General features: G+C 45.2%; 2 protein-coding genes across 4 annotated transcripts; one reads left to right on the plus strand and one right to left on the minus strand.

The window, feature by feature from the left end:
- Nucleotides 2,090-6,639, plus strand: LOC8054943 (auxin efflux carrier component 3a). Of its 3 annotated transcripts, XM_002455994.2 has the most exons (6): nucleotides 2,090-3,627; nucleotides 3,725-4,127; nucleotides 5,088-5,173; nucleotides 5,358-5,515; nucleotides 6,154-6,230; nucleotides 6,351-6,639. In XM_002455994.2, the coding sequence occupies exons 1-6, from the start codon at nucleotides 2,466-2,468 to the stop codon at nucleotides 6,424-6,426; spliced, it is 1,962 nt and encodes a 653-aa protein (XP_002456039.1). In that variant the 5' UTR covers nucleotides 2,090-2,465; the 3' UTR covers nucleotides 6,427-6,639. The 3 variants fall into 3 exon arrangements, with proteins under 3 accessions (XP_002456039.1, XP_021311352.1, XP_021311354.1); XM_021455677.1 differs by lacking the exon at nucleotides 5,358-5,515; XM_021455679.1 differs by lacking the exons at nucleotides 5,088-5,173; nucleotides 5,358-5,515.
- LOC8058227 (homeobox-leucine zipper protein HOX3) lies at nucleotides 17,933-22,414 on the minus strand. Its single transcript, XM_002458178.2, has 4 exons — nucleotides 22,274-22,414; nucleotides 21,685-21,926; nucleotides 20,262-20,341; nucleotides 17,933-18,567 (listed from the first exon to the last, which is right to left on the minus strand). Exons 1-4 carry the CDS (start codon nucleotides 22,344-22,346, stop codon nucleotides 18,270-18,272), a joined length of 693 nt encoding a protein of 230 aa, XP_002458223.1. The 5' UTR covers nucleotides 22,347-22,414; the 3' UTR covers nucleotides 17,933-18,269.

Genomic DNA, 24,167 nt, shown 5'->3' on the forward strand with positions numbered 1-24,167 from the left:
TGTCCACCGCAACTGCAAGGTCATAGGAAAGAACCTTGCGACATCAAACAAGCTCATCGTCCAAGCTCACTGTTTGTTTGTAAAAAAAATATATACTCCCTCCATCTCAAAAAACATGTAATTCTAGCTTTCAAATTTGTCCCAAAAACATGTAATTATAGAGTTAAAGATCAGATCACCTTTTTTAATGAGACCCACCATAAAAATATCCTACATTACTGAAAACTACCATCCATGAGAAAAACATTCTACAAGACAACCACTTCTAGAGAAACAAATGCATATAAAAAGAAATCATAATGTGTTTTTTTTTTGGAAAAATCATAATGTGATTGACAACGCATCAAAGTGTGAAAGCGGTAGGTATAGCAATGGGTGATGCAGTCCGTCTTCAGGATCAGAAACTCAGGTACAGACGTACAGTAGAGATGCCCTATTGATCACAGGCAAATCCTTCTTGGTCTTGGAGATTCTTTTAGGCCCTGTTTAGTTTCCCATCCAAAAATTTTTTATCCATCACATCGAATCTTTGGACATATGCATGGAACATTAAATGTAGATAAAAAAATAAACTAATTACACAGATTAGTTGAGAATCGCGAGACGAATCTTTTAAGCCTAGTTACTCCATGATTAGCCTTAAGTGCTACAGTAACCCGCATATGCTAATGACAGATTAATTATGCTTAATAAATTTGTCTTGCAGTTTCCTGACGAGCTATGTAATTTGTTTTTTTATTAGTTTCTAAAAAACTCTCCCGACATCCTTCCGACACATTCGATGTGACACTCAAAAAATTTTCATCCCCAATCTAAACAGACCCTTAGAGAAATTCATGTGCATGGGCGATTATGCGAATCAACATTTGCACCAAGTGATTGATGCAACTTGTCTTCTTCATCGAAGAGGTATTTGGTTCTAGGGACAGGTGGATAAGTCCTAGCATTTGGTTGAGAGACAAGAACATCCCAAAAAATTAATCGGATTTCTATTAAGAAAAGAAAATTCAAGAAACTAGTAAGAAACTAATCAGTTAGAGGACTTCAAATAAAAACCATAAGTTTTTTTTTATATACTTCCTCCGTTCCAAATTATAAAACATTTTTTTAGTTCTAGATTCATAATTTTTGTTATGTACTTGATATACACTATATCTAGATGTATAGAAAAGCTAAAAACGTCTTATAATTTGGATGGAGAGAGAGAGAGAGTATATATGAAATTAGAATTAGGCCTTGTTTGGATCTGAATTTTTTTTGAATTTTGACATTGAAGCACTTTTGTTTTTATTTGACAAACATTGTCCAATCATAAAGCAACTAGACTTAAAAAATTCGTCTCGCAATTTACAGATAAATTGTGCAATTAGTTTTTATTTTCATCTATATTTAGTGCTACATGCACGTGCCGCAAGATTCGATGTGATGGGGAATTTTGAAAAGTTTTTGGTTTTTGGGCTGAACTAAACAAGGCCTTATTATGTTGTTCTCTTCTTAACTCTATACAAAATCAATATCAGAAGTTTTTATGCGAGCAGTAGTTGTTGATGCTAATAAATAACATGTACCGGGCAAATTATATATCCAAATGTCGTTGATCATTCAAATCAAATCTATTTGGATACTCCTCCCGTCTCTAAGTAAATAACATCTAAGATTTGCCCTAAGCAATTTTCGTAAGTTTTGAGTAATTTTGTACTGTAGGAAAGAATATTAGCAGCATCTACTACTAGCATAACACTAAGTGAGTACACTAATCATACTAATTTTGTGCCATAAATATTAGTTTTAGATCTAAGTAATCCAAGGAAATAAAAACTGTGCTTGTTTGGTTGCTGTCCTGCCAAATGTGGCCGATTCAAATCTTGATTTTTCATGCCATAAATGAACTTTGGCCTTGTTTAGTTCCCCAAAAATTTGTAAAATTTTTCAGATTCTCCGTCACATCGAATCTTTAGATGTATACATTAAGTATTAAATATAGATAAAAATAAAAACTAATTGCACAGTTTGGTCGGAATTGACGAAACGAATCTTTTGAACTTAGTTAGTCTATAATTGGACAATATTTATCAAATACAAACGAAAGTGCTATTATTCATATTTTACAAAAAATTTTGGAAGTAAACAAGATTCAAACCCCATTTTGCATCTGCATCAAATTCGCTGCTCGGCTCCAGCGTTTCTTCCGCGCACACGGCAGCCCCCCCGGCCGGATCGCTCGATCCACACTACACACGGTCTTTGTTTGTCGCAGTCGCAACGGATTCGGCGATTCGCAATGCTCCCATATAAATAGAATGGCCGCCGGCCGGCGTTGCCTACTTCACAAGATCAGAAGAGCCCACTCCTGCATGTAAGAAAAGAACTCGGCCGGATACTCCACCCGAGAGCCCTTCTTCTTCTTCCTCCTCCCTCCTCCGTTGGGCGTTGGCCGCCGGTGGTGGTGGTGGGCGTGGGCCAAGATGATATCGGGGAACGATGTATACACGGTGCTGACCGCGATGGTGCCTCTGTACGTGGCCATGTTCCTGGCGTACGGGTCGGTGCGGTGGTGGCGCATCTTCACGCCGGACCAGTGCTCCGGCATCAACCGCTTCGTCGCCATCTTCGCCGTGCCGCTGCTGTCCTTCCACTTCATCTCCACCAACAACCCCTACGCCATGAACCTCCGGTTCCTGGCCGCCGACACACTGCAGAAGCTGCTCGTCCTGGCGGGGCTGGCCGTGTGGTCGCGCCTGCTGCCCACCAGCTCCGGCAGGCTCGCGGCGCCGCGGCTGGACTGGTCCATCACGCTCTTCTCCGTGTCGACGCTGCCCAACACGCTGGTGATGGGGATCCCGCTGCTGATCGCCATGTACGGTCCCTACGCGGGCTCCCTCATGGTGCAGGTCATCGTGCTCCAGTGCATCATCTGGTACACGCTGCTGCTCTTCCTCTTCGAGTTCCGCGCCGCGCGGATGCTCATCGCGGACCAGTTCCCGGACACCGCGGCGGCCATCGCGTCGCTGCACGTGGACGCGGACGTGGTGTCGCTGGAGGGCGGCCGCGCCGAGACGGAGGCCGAGGTGGCGGAGGACGGCCGCCTGCACGTCACGGTGCGCCGCTCGTCGGCGTCGTCGCGGCGGTCGCTGCTGATGGTCACGACGACGCCGCGACCGTCCAACCTCACGGGCGCGGAGATCTACTCCATGAGCTCGTCGCGGCAGCACAGCCCGCGGGGCTCCAACTTCAACCACGCCGACTTCTTCGCCGCCATGGCCATGGTCGACGGCGCGCCTCCGCCTCCGCCTCCCGCCGGCGGGGCGCGCGCCTCGAGCTTCGGCGCCGCCGAGCTGTACTCGATGCACTCGTCGCGGGGGCCGACGCCGCGGCAGTCCAACTTCGACGAGCGCTCGGCCTCGGCACGGTCGTCGTCGAGACCCGCGGGCGCCGTGCCCAGCTGCCACGACGCCAAGGAGCTCCACATGTTCGTGTGGAGCTCCAGCGCCTCCCCCGTCTCGGAAGTCAGCGGCCTGCCGGTATTCACCGGTGGCGCGGGCGGCGGCGTCAACGTCGGCGCCAAGGAAATTCGCATGGTTGTCCCCGCCGAGCTGCCGCTGCCGCAGAACGGCTCGGCCGGCAAAGGTCCGCGGCGCGCGCGCGCGCGCGTCAACACTCACACATCTGCTTCATGCTTTGTGCGTACAGTATGCGAATCCTTTTTTTTTTTTGTCGTTTTCAGAGAAGGAGAGCAACGGTGCAGTAGCTGCGGCGGCGACGGGGGAAGCCGCCGAGGCTTTCGGCTTCGGCGGTGGCAAGACGGCGACGGCGGAGGACGCCGCGGAGGCGGTAGAAGCAGGAGGAGGAGGGCCGGAGCAGGTGACGAAGCTAGTAGGGTCCAGCTGCTCCACGACGGCCGCCGAGGTGCGCGTGAAGGACGTGGACGGAGTGGCGGACGGCGGCGGCGGCGGTGGGTACGACCCGGACGACGCGGGGGGCGGCGGCGGGGGCCGGGCGCAGCAGCAGATGCCGCCGGCGAGCGTGATGACCCGGCTGATACTCATCATGGTGTGGCGCAAGCTGATCCGCAACCCCAACACGTACTCCAGCCTCATCGGCCTCGCCTGGTCCCTCATCGCGTTCCGGTATGCTACACCTTTTCACGTGATCTGCTTGCTACCTCACTCATTGTCTATGGCTCTACGCTTCGCTACTGCTAGCTAGTCTACCGAGTACTGTACTATATATGTTAGGGTGTAACTGGTTTACATAACAGATTGCGGACCAATTAGCTAGGCAAGGATAGATGGGTAGTGGAGTATCGCTTCGAGCTTAGCGATCAGTACTACTAGGGTGTGAGTGGCTGGACTCTACAGACCAGTTCATGCTGGTAGCTCTGATCGTGCTAGGGACTGGATGACTTTAGTACAGTACATTACATAAACAGAGAGGCGACAAGTTGGGCATGGATAGACGGTAGCGCACCGCAGACAGTACCTTTTCCTGATTATAGTTAAGTTTGGTGCTGGCGATCAAGCGAGAGAGACGAGAAATGAATCGATTTGTCCGTCATTTTTTGGGGGGGCGATGCCTAGCAAAGCTGGTGGCAGTGGGCGACGTAGCTTCCAGCCTAAAATGCAAGGGAAGGGGCCGGACACATGTACGAGCCGTGGCGGTGCGGGAATAACCGAAAAAGCTGCTTTTACGGACGGTGGCGCGGTGGGGGTGGGATGAGTGACGAGTCGAGTCGAGTGTTTCCCCGGCGGGACCGGACCGGACCACACCGTGGGGGAATGGGACGGGCCCGCCCGGCAAGCTCCAATCGCGAACTGTTGGGAGCCGGAAAGTGGAAGGGGAGCTCGATCGCACGGCGCACGAGCACTGGACGCCCGCCAATCATTGATGGATTCATCTCATCATGACCATCTCTTTTGGAGTAGCAGGGACTGTTTACTTGGGCTAATCAACGCCGTTAGAGCATGCAGTCACTGCTTTAATTTGTCTGGCTGGCCCAATTCGTAGAAAAAAAATAGTATGTAACTGCTGCTGTGTAGTACTGTTCGAGCTAAGCTCTGGCGGACACCTAACGGGTGGTTTGCATGCAGGTGGCACATCTCCATGCCGGCGGTCGTGGCCAAGTCCATCTCCATCCTCTCGGACGCCGGGCTCGGGATGGCCATGTTTAGCCTAGGTGAGCACTCGTCCTAACCTAGGTGATCGACGCGAGCGAGCGCCCACAAACACCCCTTGTGCTCCTGTCGTCCCGTAGCCCTGCACCGCCAATTAGTCCCGCGCGCGCCCACACGCCGAGGCGGACCCTGTACGTGGCCCCATCGAGCTAACTAACACACACACACACACTCTCTCGTTGCCAGGATTGTTTATGGCGCTGCAGCCGAATATCATCGCGTGCGGATGGCGCGCCACCGGCATCTCCATGGGCGTCCGCTTCCTCGCCGGCCCCGCCGTCATGACCGCCGCGTCACTAGCCATCGGCCTCCGAGGGAACCTTTTGCGCGTCGCCATTGTGCAGGTGATAACCTTATACATGTATAAATGATAGATTTAAATAAGCTCTTCATTTGAGTTTATTTACCAAATCTATCAGCTATTTAGCAGTATTTTTCTCTCATAATAAATTGACGAACAATACTTTTAGCTATGACTTTTTAGCCAAACGTACTGGCTCTAACGATCTGTTTAAGGGCACTCACAATGAAGACTTTATCATAGAGTCTAAAGTTATTTATTACCTCGAACAATGTAGACTTACAAGTCTAAATAAGACTTGGAGTCTTATTTTTCTACCTCTTTTTTCAATAAATATGCTATCACATCAGTAAAATATCATAAATAATATATAATTAATTGTCTTAGACTCTATGATAAAATTTTATATTATGAGTGCTCCTAAAAAAATAACAGTATACGTACTAGTAGCCATGAAAAGTGAGTTCTCGTCTTGCCCAATCAAATCATCGATCCACACTTAGATAAAAAGTCGTGTCCGACTTAACTAACTGCGCCCCTAGTCCATGCAATATTTCCCTGCAACTCCCTCGGGAAAAAAAAAGCATTGCCCTGCAACATTATACTACTAGCCCTACTAGACTGAAGCGACACTGTATTTCTCTACGAATTAAAAGATAATGCGGGCATTACATTCCACAGGCGGCTCTACCGCAAGGGATCGTGCCCTTTGTGTTCGCGAAAGAATACAACGTCCACCCGGCCATCCTGAGCACTATGTAAGTGATTATCAGCCACGCATGCATATAACACTTGTGTATTGCTAGGCCAGGTTTAATTTCCAGGAGCTGAAGATTGAATTTAATTATATATGTGGTCCTTGTATATATATTTTGCAGGGTAATTTTTGGTATGCTGATAGCCCTGCCGATCACCTTGCTCTACTACATCCTTCTTGGATTGAAACCAGTGTAGCTGCTCGCCCTGCCCCCACATGATGACGAGGCATGAGGCAGAACTTGGACAACAACGCTGAGCTGGTGGTGGTTGCACTCAAGCGTGTGGCCCACATGCATGGCTGGAGCCCTGTAATTTTGAGTCAGCTCCAGTGTCCCCTTTGGGGGTGATTAGGCATGCATGCGGTTTGTGTGTTGCTTATCACTAATCCATCTTGGTTCGAGGATTGCATGTGTAGTGTTCATGCCCATATATATATATATATATATATATATATATATATATATATATATATATATATATATATACCCTAGTTTAAGCTTTAAGGGCCTTGTACCCTAGCTAGAGATCTCGATTTGTTTGTAGCGACAAATGAACCATACATGCGTGATATTTGCCCGCTGCATTGGGAGACAGATATACAGCGAAAACGGGAAGTGTTTACTGTGCGTGTGTCAGCTCGTGCAAACATGAGTTCAAAGGAAAGTAGTCGATATATACTCCCTGCTCTCTGCACTCACAAATTCATCTAGTTCGTTTGAGTTTGATTGGTCAAATTTAAGATGCTTTGACTCTTCAAGATTCTTAGAATAACTTACAATTTGGGATGGTGGGAGTACATGTCAACTTCTTTGTGAGGCTAAGGCTTTTTCTTATCGTGTTTGCAACATGTGAAACACATTGCGTTCCCCTCAATGTGAACCCCATTGTCTAGGTTCCCCTCAATAGAGGTTCCACAATCTGCTACCAAGTCAAGACGCATCCATGTAAGGATGGCAACGGGGCGGATTCAGATTGGATGAAGTCTATATGCACCTGAACCCAAAATCCGAAACCGCACCGAACACCGATTCGGATGATAACCCCTCCCCAAAACTAAACCCACAGATACCCGATACCCGAATGGATACCCGAAACCTGCTTTCTATGTCAACATAATAATAGCAATAAGGACTTTCTATAAATATATACATGATATATATACACATATTTACATGTATAAACAAGAGGCAATAAAACATAAATATTTTCATGAGTTAGCTTAAAATAAATTTAATAATCTAAGTAAACAAGTTATTATTATTATTATTATTATTATCATATTATAAAATATGAAAATTAATTCTAATGACTTATTTTGGATATCCACGGATGGAAAATCAAACCCGAAACCGAACCCGATAGGTTTCGGGGCCCTGAACCTAAAAACCGTGGATGAAAAATCATCAACCCGAACCTGCGAGAACCGAAACCCGCGGATATCGGACCCGAAACCACGCCGCTGCCATCCTTACATCCATGTGTACATGTCTCGGTAGCGTGGTCACCCTATGCTTTCCATGACCCTTGTGCGATCATCTCACTTATTTTTGATAAAGTGTGATCATGTCACTTGAATGTGTACTAACACCCCCCCTCCACCCCCCCAAAAAAACCTGTCTACCGTTGAGTTCTTAGTTTAAAAAATAAAATAAAAAGAGCAACCTAAATGTCGCATTCAAAAAAGAACTCATTATCTTGGTCGTCATGATGGAATTTTCACGATGCAAGTGATCAATGATAAACATCTAGTAAATTGGAGTTCGGTCGAACATAATAATTATAACTTAATAGTATATACAGCAACAATGTAACACCCAAAATTTGATTTCCAATTAATAGGATTTAATTTGATTTATTTAAGTATTTTTGTGAGCATTTAAATTTAGCACTTAAATAATTTTTATGAAAAATAAAATTCATCATAAGCTTAGAAACATGTTTATGCATTCATGCCGAAGCATATTTAATTTTGTACTGTGTGTTTTGTTCTATCTCTAAGAATGATTTAAAATCCCTTTTGGAAAAGCTTTGGAAAAGAAAAGAAAAAAAAGACAAAACCCCTCCTCTCCCTATCCTGGCCCGAGGCCCAGCACTTCCCTCTCCCGCGGCCTGCTTTTCTTTTCCCCACCGCGGCCCAGCTCTCTCGGGCCTAAGTTTCCCCCTCGGCTCGCACGCGCAACCGGCCCAGGAAAGCCACGACCCAGCCCCGTGCCTTCCCCTTCTTCTTTCGCTCCCAAATCGGCCCCATCGGTCAGCCTCCTTCCCTCTCCCTCCATCACTGACTATCGGGGCCTGCTCGTCAGTCCCTTCTTCCACCTTGAGACGTGCACGGACCGGACACCATCTAGGAACCAAATCCCGATTGGCACGGGATTTCTTGCCTATCGCGCGCGTCGAGCACCCCTATAAGAAGGTGGGGCACTCCTCTTGATCCCGGTTCCTTCGCAGGCCACCCCGAGCCCTAATTTCTAATCACCCCCGCTTTTGGATCTCGCCAACGAGCTCATCTCGGCCGCCGCCGTCGGTTTTTGTCCGGAGTGCCCCGAAGCCGCTTCAAACCGGACACTGAGCCTCTCCTGAAGGTTTCGAGTCTCCCCACGCCTCTAACCCTCTTTTCTTTCGTCTCTGTGATAAGCTTTTGATCGCCGAAGGCATGCAGGGAGGCCGCCTCCGCTAAATCTTGCCGCCGGTCATCTCCAAGCCTTCCCCAGGCCTCCAAAGTCCCCCTGGTGAGCTCGGCAACTTCCCCTCTATCTCCCCATGCTCTTAGATTCGCGTCTAGTGCCCAGAATCGCCGGTTCTCTGAACTCCGGCGAGGCTCCGGCCTTCTCCGGCCATGGCGCCACCGCCTAGGAACTGTTCCGGCCGGCGACCCCTCTCTCTCCCCCTGGGATCTAATCGGAGCCGTTGAAACACGATCCAATGGCCAGATTTGAAGGATACCCCTTCGGCTGCGCGTTTTGTTAAAGAGCCCCTGAGTTTTTGTTAAATAAACCTGCAGTTCTAAAGCGCCTTTCCATAATACGCTTTCTCAGTTTTAAAAGCGTATTCTGCGCCGGTTTGAACTAAAATACGTTTTCTGAATTTACAAGTTTGCCACTGGAATTGGATAGTTTATAAAATATTCATTTTAATTCCGTTTTGACCCATTCAAATTGCGTTGGATTCGTAATCACAAGATCTACATGTTAGTAATATTGTTTACTCAGTTTGAAACTTTTTAATTTCGTGATACTCTTCTACGTTTTAACTCTGATTTTCGTGATCTTTACGTCTATGAAATCGTAGCGATGCGTAGAATCATTTTATAAACTTTTCATACTATTTTTATATGATTGGTGTACTATTCTAATTGTAGCCTTATTTGCTTCGTGTATGTTTGTCTCCGATTGTTTGTGTGATCGATGATCGAGTTTAGACGGTGAATAATTCGTGGTGAACAAGAGTGCTTCAGTGATCAAGATCAGTACTTGAACAACTAGCAAGATCAGCAAGAGCAATTGGATCAAGGCAAGTATAGCATTTGGATTTTATTTTCTGTGACCATGATCCTGTGACTAGATTAATGTTAAGTAATAAGCGATAAATATGACTTTTTAGCAACTTGATGATTTGTCTGTACGTGATCATCCGGGACAACAGTGCAACCATGAGGGCTATAATGGCTCTGGCTTTAGCTCAGTATGAGGATCTTTTTCTAGCTTGTTAGCGGTTACCTTAAATGGCGTAAGAATGGCTAGACACGTTGGGTATAGTGTGGTCTCTGTCCGTGTGTATAGGTTGCGGGTTATGTGCCATGGAAGGGGGGCTCTATATCTGCCTGCCGAGTGAATCTAATGGCCCTAACTTGTTAGACGAAACCTTTGAAAGGCTTCATAGTGATCCCTGCCGACCTTTCTTGGAAGTGGGTTAAGATGCTGATCACCTCGGGCGAAAGAGTAAATCATGACTCATGGGTAAAGATGTACAACCTCTGCAGAATGTTAAAAACTAGTATACTAGCCGAGCTCACGGTCAGGAGCGGCCTTGGGGACATCTACATTAAGGGTGATGATTCTTGTGTGTTAAATATACTCATTGTTTATTGTTTAATGCTCTACATTATTTATGTCACATTGATCATGAGATTGTGGGATCTATACAATCTAGTTGCTATACTTGTGGAGTTCGACATGGACTCACTCTTGCTATTTCCCCCAAACCTCAGGAGAAGTTTAGGCTTGTGATCAACCAGTCAGTTGGATCTTGTAGAGTGGAGTTAATACCCGAAGTTGGAGTTATCTTCCGTTGTTTGCTGCTTAAGGTTATCTCTAATTTATTAAGTACATTATATAATTTATGCATTGTCTTTTGATATTACCCCTTATTTGTAGCTATATGTGAGATTTGACTTCTAAAACTCATATATGGTGCATATTTGGTTTTGTTCTTAAAATCGAGTATTACAAACAAGAAGCAATAGCATCTTTTTAATTGGGTAAGAAGCAAGAACTCAGTAAAACAACATGCACGAGGTCTGTATGGGGGTGAGAATGAGATCCTATATCATGCAGCTCAGGTTATTAATTGTCCAGGCAGCACATCCGACCCCAAACATCCAAGATCCAACGCTCGGAGCCTCGGACTGCCCAGCTCCCAACCAAAGAGGCCTGAATACGCAAGTTGATCTCTATATAGGTAGCCGGATGTGTACACACTTGTCCTCAAAGATATGTATAAACTTTTAAATTGGCACATATCCATAGAAGAGAGTATATAACGTCATGTGTCCAGACAGTCATCAGACACACTTTCTGTATTGGAAGGAAGGTCCGGTTTTCAGGAGTAGCCGTAACTCTAGGACTTGTAGCCACACGCTTGCCATGAATGAGCGAGGTAGGACGTGAAGTCACCTTCAACTCCTAGGCACGTGCACTGATAAGCTCATGCATGAACGTACGTTTCCCTTTTTTTTTTCACAAACGCATGCATGTATCTTACTAGTAACCCTTCGATCTGTATCTGTTGGACCCATGCATCAGCATCACCCAATCAAACCAAGAGCTAACTTGTTGATCTCTAGCTTGCTATCTCTGGACGCAAGGACTAACTAAATGACAACATTTTGACCATTTAATTGGCCGTCATAAATAGACCCATGTTACTCACGCAGGGCGCATTGTACAATGCTGCGTCGGCAGGAGAAGGCGTCGGCAGTGCACGTCGGAGACCTTTAGTAGCCAGAAATGCCAGATTTATGGAATGTTGTGATTGAGGAGCGGGAACATGAAACATACCGTATAAGTGTATAGGATATCATTTTTAAAAATTGGAGTACCATCCCTTCAAAAAAAATTGGAGTACCTATTTATTTGCATTGTTCCTTGGGAGATGGAACATATACCTAGTATATAGTTGGAACGAGATGGAACACTACTTTTTTTTTTCATGAATGTGCATAACCACGTATTTCATTAAGAGGAAGTAGATAACAACCAACCAAATACAAGAAGCCTCATTGCCGTGAACCAAAGGTTTCCGGCCGATTAAGCAAAGAGCTAAAAAGCAAAGCAAAAACCACAAGCACAAAGGAGGCAACCTGGCAGTGCACCCGACAACAACAGAGCAGCCCAATAGAAGAGAGACAAGCGACAACAGGCAAGAGTAACCAGCCCTGAGCCAGAGCGTAGCCTCTTCCAAGATCTTCAAGCAAAGCTCCTGGAACACTACTTTAGTAATGCATACCTAGAATATGGAACAATGCTCTTCAGATTTTGGCATTTGCATATTTCCGATAAAAGGACACTCAAAAGAGTGCCTCACATACAATTCATATATCACAAGGAAAAGCAAAGGGCAATACAAAAGATGACAACAAGACGTAAACACAACTTCCTCTAAAAATAAGAGTACATTGAAGATCAAATTAATCTTCTTCCTTCGGTCGTCCACTGAAGAGACAACAAAGAAAAGGAATACCTACAAATACCCTCACCAAACAAAGCTTTGAAGACCATAATAACCACTCACTACTGACGACGAGATGCATTACCCATTGAAAATACATCGGCTGGAGGAACCCTCCAAGGAACAGAGTTTTGAAGATGCTAGACCTTGCTATAGAGAAAACCAAAAGAAGAGGCCGAGATTGCCACATCAAAAAGTTAACCAATTGTTTCCTCTAATCAGGACACAAAATACAAATCTGTAAATAAGATCAACAGATCTGACAAGCCAAACTCTCACCGAACATCGTCAAGATAGGGAGAGGCCAGAGAGACTTTATTCCAAAGCATCATCGGCATCACCACCTCGCAGATGGTACCAGAAAGCAAAACCCTAAATCAAAAAAGGATTAACGAACTAACTGAAAACTACGAGAAAAAGAGATCGGATCCCTGCTCCTGTGTCCACCGGTTTGATCGCCGGTTAGGAGAGAGAAGTGCGACCGGGGCAAAGTAGTGGGGTGGGTGATGGCGGGGGTGGCTAGGAGACGCGGTCGAGGGAGCAGTCGTGTTGACACTAAAAAATGTCCTAAGGTGGTTTTGGATACCATGAACAAGTTATAAACATCATGGACATGTTGGAGGTCAAATGGCGCAACAAAAAGTCCCAAGAATCATGTGGAGAAGACGGCGAGCCGGGCTAGTCAGCTTAGCCAGCTTGAACCCCGCCTCCAACCCCCAGTCGTCTTAGCGGACTATCCCTTTACACAACCCGTGGGAGCTGCCCAGACGTGAGGAAAGTCGTCTACGTCGACTCGTGCCTGTATTCCGAACCGGTTTCGATCTAAATCGAGTTTTGGTAAGTTTTTGATGTGTGAGAACGTATTTTGGGATTGTTTCCTACTGGGATAAGACCATTCTCCTCTCTCTATATAAAAGGATCACAGCCAATTAAGTTCTCATCTATTCCAATCATCAATAAACCAATGTATCAAATCCTTTTGCCCCTTTACTCCTCTCTAAACCTCTCCTACTGTTTGGAACGTTCTCTGGTAGGATTTGTTGGCATCCTAGGCAACCGTGCTGGTCCTAGGAGATCCTCCACGTGCTCCTCCTTAATAGGTCTTCTTAGAAGAAGTTTGAGAGCGTTTTCGGCCATGAAGGAGCTCTACATCAGCTTTACCAGTTTCTAGACCGGTTTGATCGATTACGCTGCGTTCTTGCTACGTTGCAGGTTGTGCAACCTCTTTGGACATCCAAGGCAGCTGATGTGTTGACGATCACATTCAACATCATCGGGTCGTCCCTACAAGTTTTTAACCTTGCTCTGTCAACTCAAGGACCAACTAAATGGCAACAGTTTGACTGCTTAATTGGCCGTCTTAAATGGGCCCATGTTACTCACACAGGGCAGAGAGTTAGAGCCGACACTGACCTAGCTAGCTCGCAATCTACACGGAAACAATGTTACGTCAATCTCGGGCAACCTAAGACCGCGGTGTTGCCCCGTGTCCATCTGTCGGCCGGAGAGTGCGAAAAAGTCCATTGGCGGCAACTGGAGCGGTGACCAGACTGTCATGATTTGGGGGCTCGAATTCAGGTGCTTTGCCTGTCGGAAATCGCATCACGTTCCGCTAGCTTGGTCTGCCGATCAATTCCATAATAATAAATTCATTTAGCCGTAAGAAACACAGGACGCAAGTTAATGTTGGTAGCTCCTAGCTAGCGCCTAGCTTCAACGGCCCTAAATCGCAGCGTTTGGAAAATGCAGCTGCATGCATGCGTCAAATGAAACACAAAGCATTGCCGTACGTGTGTGCGCTGCGTACAACACAAAGCATCGCCTCACCGATCTAGTCCCATCAGAAAAAGCAGCTAGCCAAAGACGAGTCGCAATCGCAAATTCGCAATGCAAGGGCCTCCGCTTCCTTTTGTTGGTTGCGTTGCGTAGATGCTGCTGCCTGCTGGCTGCTGCTACTACCGGCCACCGGGTACCGGCGACAAGTCGTGTCCATGCACTAGCCAAAGCCAAGGATCGACGACCGGCCGGCCGATCCAGCAGTCGACCGCCGCATCCGATTCCACCGAGAGATTGCATGCGTCGCATTGGCTATTACTGGCTAGCTTAATTTGCATCAGAATCTAGCAACAGTCGGCCAGCACCCCCATCGCCTTCGACCACCGATCCATCGACCCCGCACCGCACCGCACAGCATAGCAGCTAGCTGGAGACCTGGAGGAGTAGCAGCTGCTCCTGCTGCAACTCCAACCAGACCTACACGCGCACACGCACGCGCGCAAGTTGGCGACAATAATCTGCTTTCGCGTTTGGCCGACCTGACTCCTGAGCCGGCCGCGCGCGTCGTCGTGCCGACAGCGGCCAAGGGTTCAGTCAGTCAGCGTCCGGCTGTCCGCTCCCGCTAGCTGCTGCCGCGCTCCAAAGCTGTGCCGCGCTCCGGACCTAGCTCCCCCGTGTCTTTCTAGCTCGTACGTACTACGTGCCGCGCGCCTCTCTGACCAGCCGCTCCGGCGCTCCCGGCCCGGGCGGCGCCGTGAGATCAATGCGATGCCATGCGAAAAGGGAGACGTGCGCTGTCGAGCGGCCAGGGGCGGGCGCTTTTGCATGCATGCGACCATTCTCCCCCCGCGGGCATCTCGGAACAGCGGCGCCGGCCCCCATCCCGGCCGGCCGGTGAAATTCGGACGCCATCCATCGCCACCAGCTGTGGGGCATTGGGGGATCGGTCTGATTTGCTTGTTCCTGCATGCATGGCCAGTGGCGATAAGTAGAAAATCGTGTCTGCTTTATTTGCCTGCGCGCGCGCGCGCCGGCGAGGATTCGATGCCTCACGTACGAGTACTTACGTTGCGCGTGTGTGTTAGGTTACAACTTTGGAAAATAAAGCAAAAGACGACGCGCATCTCAGTATAAGGATGCATGGAGTAGTTTTGACCCTGGGGGTTGGACCAATCGCTTTCTTTGAACGCATTGTGTTTTCAGTCTCACTTGTTGTCCTGACCCATTTTACTCTCGCTCTTCTCGTGTAAACGGAATGTGCGGATCGTCACCGCTAAAAAAACGACACTATCACTTCGTGGTTAATAAGTATTTCACTGTTGGTTATTGCCACCAATCGTAGTAATAACATATTCGCGTGGCTACAATCGATAGTGAGACCTATTGATCACATGATAAATCCATAATGTTTTTTTTTTCATATACAGTTAGATGAAAACGAACTTAATAGCAAAATTATAGAGTTCAATGAAATCTAAAACTTTATAGCTGGATTTTTTTTATTTCAAATGGTTAAGATGTCTAAATAGTTAATATAAGTTCTCACATCTGTTAAAATAATCTCAGATGAAGAAAAATCAGCACCAAAGTTGTACCACTCATTGCGATCTACAACTTTGCAGTTATTTTGTTTTCATGAGATCATTTAGTGTCAACTATGCAATACGAAAATCCCAAGTGTGAAGTGCCTTAACATAATAGCGTTAGTTATATAGACACAAGTTATATGGGTATCTGATTGGTTATATTAGCTTGTAGGGAAACTTGTGTAGTGCAATTTGCTCGTGTTTGGTTACTTACATAGCCTCTTATACAAAGCTTGCACAATGTTCAAAAGCAGGTTTAATGCTGCATTATTAGCTAGTACACCATATTTGATTGTATTAGACAATGCAATTTTTCACAAGCCGATGCATATAGAAAAATGAAATATTCTTATCTCCCGTACCTCTATTAGAAACATGAGATCTCAACAAAATATAAACAACTAAACACCTAGAGAGTGCATATGTTTACTCTTATGTTACGATGCATAAAGGTCTAATACAAGCTAAATCTAATCAGATTCTACGTAGTTGAGATGACAAGAAGGTAGCCTATGCCTGAGACTCGAGTCATATTGATTTGAATCCTGACAAGCACACATTTGTTAAATTCAACAAAGAAAAACGAGATTAAGTGGATGCATGTGGACAATTTCTCAGTCAAGTCAATATTTGAACAATTCACTAAATCCAATGAGGGTTCATCGTAAATACAAGCCCCCCTCCCCCTTGGATTTTAGAAAATAATGCTATACTCAACAAAGATAACATGATTAAGGGGAATTGCAAATGATGTCCCACACGTTACTCTTTTTTTTTTTGAGCAGGACACGTTGCTTTTGTTGTTGTAGTGACGAATTCATTGATCACCTTTTCTCTTGGCAGGCCCACTCTGGGCTGGGCTTCCCGAGTCCGGTTGCCTCTCGTTGGGCCTGCAGGTGCATTAAGCAGCAGACTTGTCGTCGTACCTCTAGTCGGTTCGATGGCTGTTCACCCGTACTCGTGATAAACAGCGACAGAAAAGATGACCAGTAGATTTTGCTTTTGCAGAGCATGCACGGGACAGCACCATGTGCGCCACTGCTTGCGTGGATCACACTAGCTAGTTGCATGGCTGGCGGACGTCGAAGTACGTCGTCGAGCCTTGCATGTTTCGTGGCTCGTCGTCGTCGTCGCCATCAGCTGCCCACATTCCGAATCGTGTCTCGCGCTAGCTTGACACGGACACGTATATATACTCTGGTAGGTGTACACGGGTACCTTAGCCTCAACAACTAGATCGACCATGGTCCCATGCAAATGCAATGCAAAGCCAGCCGGCTCATGCATGGTAATATGTGCAGAATTACATCGTCGAGTGGTCATATGGACCATCACCATCTTTATAGCGATCGCTACATAGATGCTCCAGTGTATTCAGGTACGGTGATGCATGCAAGGTTCTTTTGGAGGCCTAGATGCAGCCTGACTGCCTGAGCCTGGTGAAAATGATGTGTGCGTGCAAGGGGATGCGGCGAACGTACTCCACATAAAGTTGTGTATGCGTACGTGATGAGTAAAGATACATTGATCCTGCCCACACCACACCATGGTGCTGTGTTTTGCAACAATGCCAGCTGAAAATGGATGGACTAAGAATCATTATATATATTGAAACAAATGCAGCATGCGAACGAGTTAGCTATGGATCGATATTCCACTCCCAAATATGTTTTCAGCAAAAAGGGGGGGAAACTACACTCTAGCCATTTTTCATCTGAACTCCCTAAACATCCATGTTTCGTGAACCTCCACACGACTCCTCGCACACGGCACATCCACATCATTCCGTGCTCACTACCCCACCTGTTTCTCCATAGTAGTTTTCCTCTGTGGCGTGTGATTTCTTTCTAGTTTATAATTATTTATTATGTCCTGTTTGGTACCTAGTTTTTGTGAAACTGGAGTCGTTTTCTCCGTGGCATGCATGCAATTTCTCTCTGGTTTTGATTGTTTAGGAACTCGATCATTATTGGTAACTGTTGGTGAAAAGACAAAAAAATGGTCCCTACTAATTTTGGTAACATTAGAATGCATGTATTTTTCTAAGAGCTCTTCAAGATGCTCTAGTCTTAGTAGGGTTTAGGAGTAATGAAAAGAGAGGGAGGGAAGAAGGGTACATCACAACTCCTTGGCATTGAGGAGGCGAGGGTGGGGGTGGCGGGGAGCTCCATTTTACCCACAAGCATCCAGTTATGCATCACATTTTTTTAAAAAAAAAGAATTACACAGTACCACAGATGCATGCTTGTATGACGAACCAATGAAACAATATATCAAAATGATATCGGCCTTACGTGGGGTAGAAGCCCAAATGGAATACCTCTTCTTGGGCCTGGTCGAAACAAAATGGAACCGGGGACGCAAAGGCCCAAAACGGTGTGGCAGAAAGCGTGGAAACAACAGCAGTAGGCTGCATCGACATTCGACAGCCATATAGAAACAGAAACGGCCCATCGTCATCAGATATCTAGATCGAAGGGCCCGAAGGCAATACACGAGGGAGTGCCGACGACAGGAAGCTACAAACTTTTGAGCCATGGCATGGAATGGAGCTAGCACCAAAGTCCAAACCCTACTACACCTAGCTACTCGAGCCCACGCAGGTTAATTTTCTCCATCCATCCATCCATCCATCATCAAATTTACACAACACAAACACTTTTGCCTTGCCGCCCCTAAACAAACTTTCATCCTTCCTTACTAGAGTAGCATGCAGTTGATCGATGGAGGCTAAAACGCCGCGGACGGGCGGCGCGGGTGGAAGGGGTTGCTGCCCGCGGCTGCGGCTGCGGCCGGGCGAGGCGTACGCGCGGCGGTCGCGGCGGTGATGCGCTCGCAGCGCGGGCACATGGTGAGCGCGGATGCCGGGAGCGGCTGCCGGGAGTGCGGGGAGAGCACGGTGGGCGGGGCCACCCGCATCGCGCGCAGCTCCTCCACCTCCCGCTGCAGCCGCCGGTTCTCCTCGGTCAGCGAGCCGAAGCACCGCTTCAGGTACTCGCACTCCAGCTCCGTCTGCTTCAGCTTCGTCCTGCAGGATTCACACAAGTAGGTTTTTAGGTTATAGTACTACTACTTAATTAACTTGTTACGCGACTCGTGAAATTAGCAACAAAAGAAGTAGTAGTAAATCATACGCAATCGAGACCACCAGAACTATGACATATCAAATCATGAGTCCATGACAAGAGTAGTAACTAATAAATCTCTGCTTCGTGCTGACATGCATGAGAAACGTTAAAATAGCGTCAAAACAAGTACTGTAAGCGACTTAATTTGACCTTAGGCCCCCATTCCGAGATAATTATCAACACCTGACAAAAAGAGAGTGGAGGCCAATGACTTTGCAGGGGATTGCTGGATTAGCATTTCAATTACTTGTTCCTCACGAGGCTTGCTGACTGAACCATCCATCCATGATCCATCACCAACTAGGGTCAGCAAGCTACAGGTAGCTAATACTCCTAGCACGTGCCGATTAGTCCACGTGCCCGTACTTTTGGGGCAATCAGTTCAAAACTTTAGCTCTACTAGAGACAATCTCATTGCACGAGCATCATGGAGTAATCTATTCCATCAAGCTCAATGGAGTACATCACAAGGGTGGAGCTCTCTGCATGCCTACTTTATTTGGCTAGAGAATCTAGCTAACTATTGTGCTGTCCCACATCTTGGATGCAGTCCAAGTTTCAAGATGGATACCTAATGATCCTTGTCACCTTAACTGAGGGAAGGACCCATGATTTTGTTGGAAAGAAACCAAGGAAGTGGGTTCGTTCTAATGGTTATAGGTAGTAGTATAAAATCTGAGTTGCATCGTCACGTAGTAGCAGTAACATTGTATATTGGATATGGGTAGATACTAATGATATTAGACGAGTATACTGTATAGATCCTAAATTCCTAATGCGAACTTTGTATAGGAAACAGTAGATTTTTCATGTAGCATCGTCACGTCATAACTAGGGTGGGTAATTGTCCCTATATATACACTAAAAAAATCCACTCTCTTTTCTATACGGGAAATATATGATACAGGTTTGGCTTTCATATAAATGGACTCTTGTATGTTCTTGTGAGCACGTGAACCGTTTGGAAACATAATATTTGTCTGACTACGAGATGTCAGCTTGGATAAATGACCCATGTTCATAAATGTTCTGTGACACTGACTGACATAGTCTTGCTACGATTATATATTACCTCCGGAACATTGAATATTTCTGCACATCCTTAGCAGCCATTTTTGTCTGATAATTAAGCTATGGTTTCCCAAGTGTGTCTTTTTGTCATATAGGTGAGCTTGTCTTAATGTATAGCTAGCGCATGTTGTCAAAAAAAAATGTATAGCTAGCGCACTAGTAACTACAAGTAGCCTCTCGTGACCACTGACCGGCGGCCATATTTGTAGTCCATGTTATGCCTTAGGTTTTGTTACAGTACAAGCAATAGCTAAATCTGATGGGAAAAAATACAGTACCAAACAGTTAATGATGACTGCTATGAACTGTACTAACCGCAAAGGAAAAACATACATACGTACTCCTGCTACGTAGCTAGGGCAGCCTGTTCGGCTTGTGTTGTAAGTCTGTTTTTTCTGACAATCAACAATATTTTTATCTCATAATAAATTAATAAACAGTATTTTCAGTTATGGTTTTTCGGATCACATGCGCAGCCTATATATGGGAGAAGCATCAGGAAGGAAGAGCATACTGTACGTACCTAGCCCTGCGGTTCTGGAACCAGACCTCCACCTGCCTGGGCCGCAGCTGGAGCTTGCCAGCCAAGGCCTCTTTTTGCTTCTGCAGGAAAAAAAAAGAGTTGCATTTTCCAACGCCATTAAATTTCTTTCCATTGCACAGCTAGCTCAGGCATCATCAGGCACTCACAATGCAAGACTCTATCATAGAGTCTAAGACAATTAATTACACATTATTTATGATATTTTACTGATGTGGCAGCATATTTATTGAAGAAAGAGGTAGAAAAAATAAGACTCCAAGTCTTATTTAGACTCTAAGTTCACATTGTTCGAGGTAATAAATGACTTTAGACTCTATGATAGAGTCTGCATTGTGAGTGCTCTCAGTAGTATGACTGTATGACAGTACTATACTACTCCATGTTGCAAATGTCAGGAAGGAAGTTAATTGGAGTAACGAGACTCCTGCTAGTCAAACCTACAGTAGCAAGTATTAACTGCTTCCATTACTGGTAGTACTTGGCATATACAGTAGATCATACAGGTTCGCTCGCGTGAGACAACTTTATACAGCTACGGTACTGTCAAAAGTAGCCGTATTAGATCTCTACTGTATGCTACACATGCATGTACTGTGTACTTCATCACACTATCAGAGGTAGCGATCCTCCTATTAGTGCCACACCTACACGTACTGGACGGAGTGGTACTGCGTATCTTGATTTTCCATAGGAGTATGCATGTGGCCATACATCATCACACCTCGAACAGACATACAGTAGTAGAACACTACACACACTACCGTTAAATGATGGACGGTCATCAGGATCCGATTCTCGTTGGATTCAGTTGGTGCATGCAATGCGCTGGTACTTGCTAGGGATGAAAACGGATCGGATACAAACGGATATCACTGATATCATATTTGTTTTCATATTTCTGGTCGAATTCGGATTCGAATACGGATAATGTCAACCATGTCGGATAAGATATGATTGGATGTTGACATCACAAATATACGATTTAAGTATTCGGATACGGATACGGTATCGGATGTTGAATATTCGGACTCGGATACGGACAGATCTGAACCTCTCTAAACGAATTCGGTCTCGAATACGGTCGGAAAATATCCGTACCGTTTTCATCCCTAGTACTTGCTAATCCTATCCGGCGCGAGATTCTGGTGGAGCCGTGGAGCGGTACTAGCTACTCCACTAGCTTGGAATCTTTTCGGCATACATACTGTACGTGCAGCTAGCGGTACTAGCTACTCCTACGTGCGTATGTACGCGTACGTCGTGGCAATCGTTTTGCCCGTAGCGACGACGACGGTCTTGATGCATCATTTCAAGGGGCAGGACAGGGAAGGATGCCATGGCAGCTAGCTAGCAGTACTAGAAGTAGCAGTGATGTAGTAGTAGTGATGGGATGCTGACTGACCGGTGTGGGGGTGTGGTTGAAGCGGAAGCTCTCCTCCAGCAGGCGGGACTGCTCCTTGGAGAGGCGGAGCTTCTTGGAGCGGTGCGGCCCGCGCCCGCCGGCGCCGCCGCGCTCGTCTTCCTCCTCCTCCACGCTTCCCATTGGGAACTCCTCCTCCTCGCCGCCGCTCGCCGGCTGGTTCATGTCCAGGTCCCTCATGTTGTTCCCGTTCCCGTTCCCGTTGTTGTTGCATCCAAACCCCTCTGCCAAACAACAATGCATGATTCCTAGGAACGTTAGCTCCTTTAAAAATCGCAAATAAACCAGGAAGAATAACATAGATTCTAGGACAAGATTGTATGCTGTTCTTGAGTTCCGAGCAGAGCTGCTGCTGCGCTCCTTTTAGAACTAGACAACTTTCAGAATAATAGGTAAACACATCAGCCAAGTTTTGCACGCTTAGAAATATGCATGGCGATAATGTATTGAAGAGATGGCAAAGGTTGGAAGAACCTTAGCAGCGATGAACTCATCTTCTTGCATAGGAGTATATACTTTGTATGGCTCAAATAATATCAGCTCTGCTACCAGGTGGTCTCCGAGAGCTTACCTGAGCCAGAGGAGGAGCTGAGGCCGGGGACAGCCATGGTGAGCTCCAGGCCTGAAGGAGAAGTGGACCCCATCGCCAGCCAATGCAGACACAGGAACAAGAAAAAGGGAGGTGAGGGGGAGAAGGGGGGCAAGCGAAGACAAACACAGATTGGAAAGGAGTAGAAGCATGGGGAGGCGTTATATAAGCGCCGGGTAGGGAAGGATGGATGCTTTCGAACTTTTAACAGTGGCAGTGCTCATAAAAATATGCTGGAAACACTATAGTGTAGTGTGGTACTATTGGTACTGCTCAGCAGGTGTAATGTACTTTGTCTGCCTGGAAATTATTAGGGTCACACTGTTGGAGATATGATGGGGTTTTCTTGTTTCTTTGACTGAGGTTACCACATTGGGAACGGTTTTGATTCTTGATTGCACTGATGATTTAGCTTTAGTAGTAGTAACGATTATGCAAAAAGAAGATCTGGATAGAGGATGCACAACAGTTAGACATCAACCATCTAGACCTTGTTTAGTTCTAAAACTATTTGCAAATTGGACACTATAACACTTTCATTTGTATTTGACAGATATTATGCAACCATGGATTAACTAGAATTAAAAGATTTGTCTCGCAAATTATAGACAAACTGTGTAATTAGTTATTTTTTTATTTATATTTAATACTTCATGCATGTATCGCAAGATTCGATGTGACGGGAAATCTGAAAAAAATTTACAAACTTTTTTAGAACTAAACAAAACCTACAATGTCACGTAAACATCATAAAGACAATAATATAAACAACTTCATTGCTTTTTGTATGTGTGCATACCAGATACTAGTGTACTCCCTCCGTATAGGAATTATAACTCGTTTAAGACAACGACATGGTCTCCAAACATAACTTTGATCTATTTAGGAAAAAAATGATATATGTATATCTTTATGAAAGTATTTTTCAAGACAAATCTATTCATATAATTCACATTTGCAAACCTAATAATTTAAAAGTTATTGATGATTTAAATTCTCAATGTTTGACCAAAACCTTATCCAAAACAACTTTTAAATCCTATATGGAGAGAGTACTTTTATTGTATACTATAGTTAAAATTTTGTCTATAAAACATTGTAAGTTTAGAAAACAACTTTATTCCCATATATTATAGGGTAAATAAAAGTGTTTATACTACATTTTGTTCTATTGACACCACACTTGCTTTTTGTATGTGTGCCTTGGTGGGGGTTTTCCCAAATAAAACCTAACTAGTTTATGTAGTAAATATTCACTAACCAATTATGTGTATAAGTGGTTTCAAGTGGTCTTTTGGCAAGAAGCTTCTTGCTTTTGCTCTTGTCACTCGTCACTTATTGCGTACATGTCTAATAATAAGACCATTGTTCACCTAAAAGATCGTTTAGTCCACTTAATATCATTTAATTGCTAAACGATAGTATGCCTTTTTCTATTTACAGCCATTTATCTCGTTTAAATGACCATTTTATCCTTTTAAGTGGTTATTTTCTCTTAATGGCTAAACGACAAGTGATCGATCGTTTATCATTCAATGTTTAGAACAATACCAAATAAAACTATCTATTGTTTTAAAATAATGTACTCATAAATTACCCTAGTCAATAGTGTACTCATAAATCACCCATTCTTTAGCACTACTTATTTTTTGACATTAATCACGAGGGGCGCACCTCTAATGTTGAATTCTTTAGTACTACTTCAGCAGTACTTTTCAACAAATAGACAATGTTTTCTTCTCACAACAAATTAGCATAAGTAATAACATAAGCCAATGCCTTGTTTAGTTCCATTTTTTTGCAAAGTGGACAATGTAGCACTTTCGTTTGTATTTGACAAATATTATTTAATTATAGACTAACTAGGCTCAAAAGA

The sequence above is a fragment of the Sorghum bicolor genome, chromosome 3 (assembly GCF_000003195.3).
Source record: "Sorghum bicolor cultivar BTx623 chromosome 3, Sorghum_bicolor_NCBIv3, whole genome shotgun sequence".
Taxonomy (NCBI): domain Eukaryota; kingdom Viridiplantae; phylum Streptophyta; class Magnoliopsida; order Poales; family Poaceae; genus Sorghum; species Sorghum bicolor.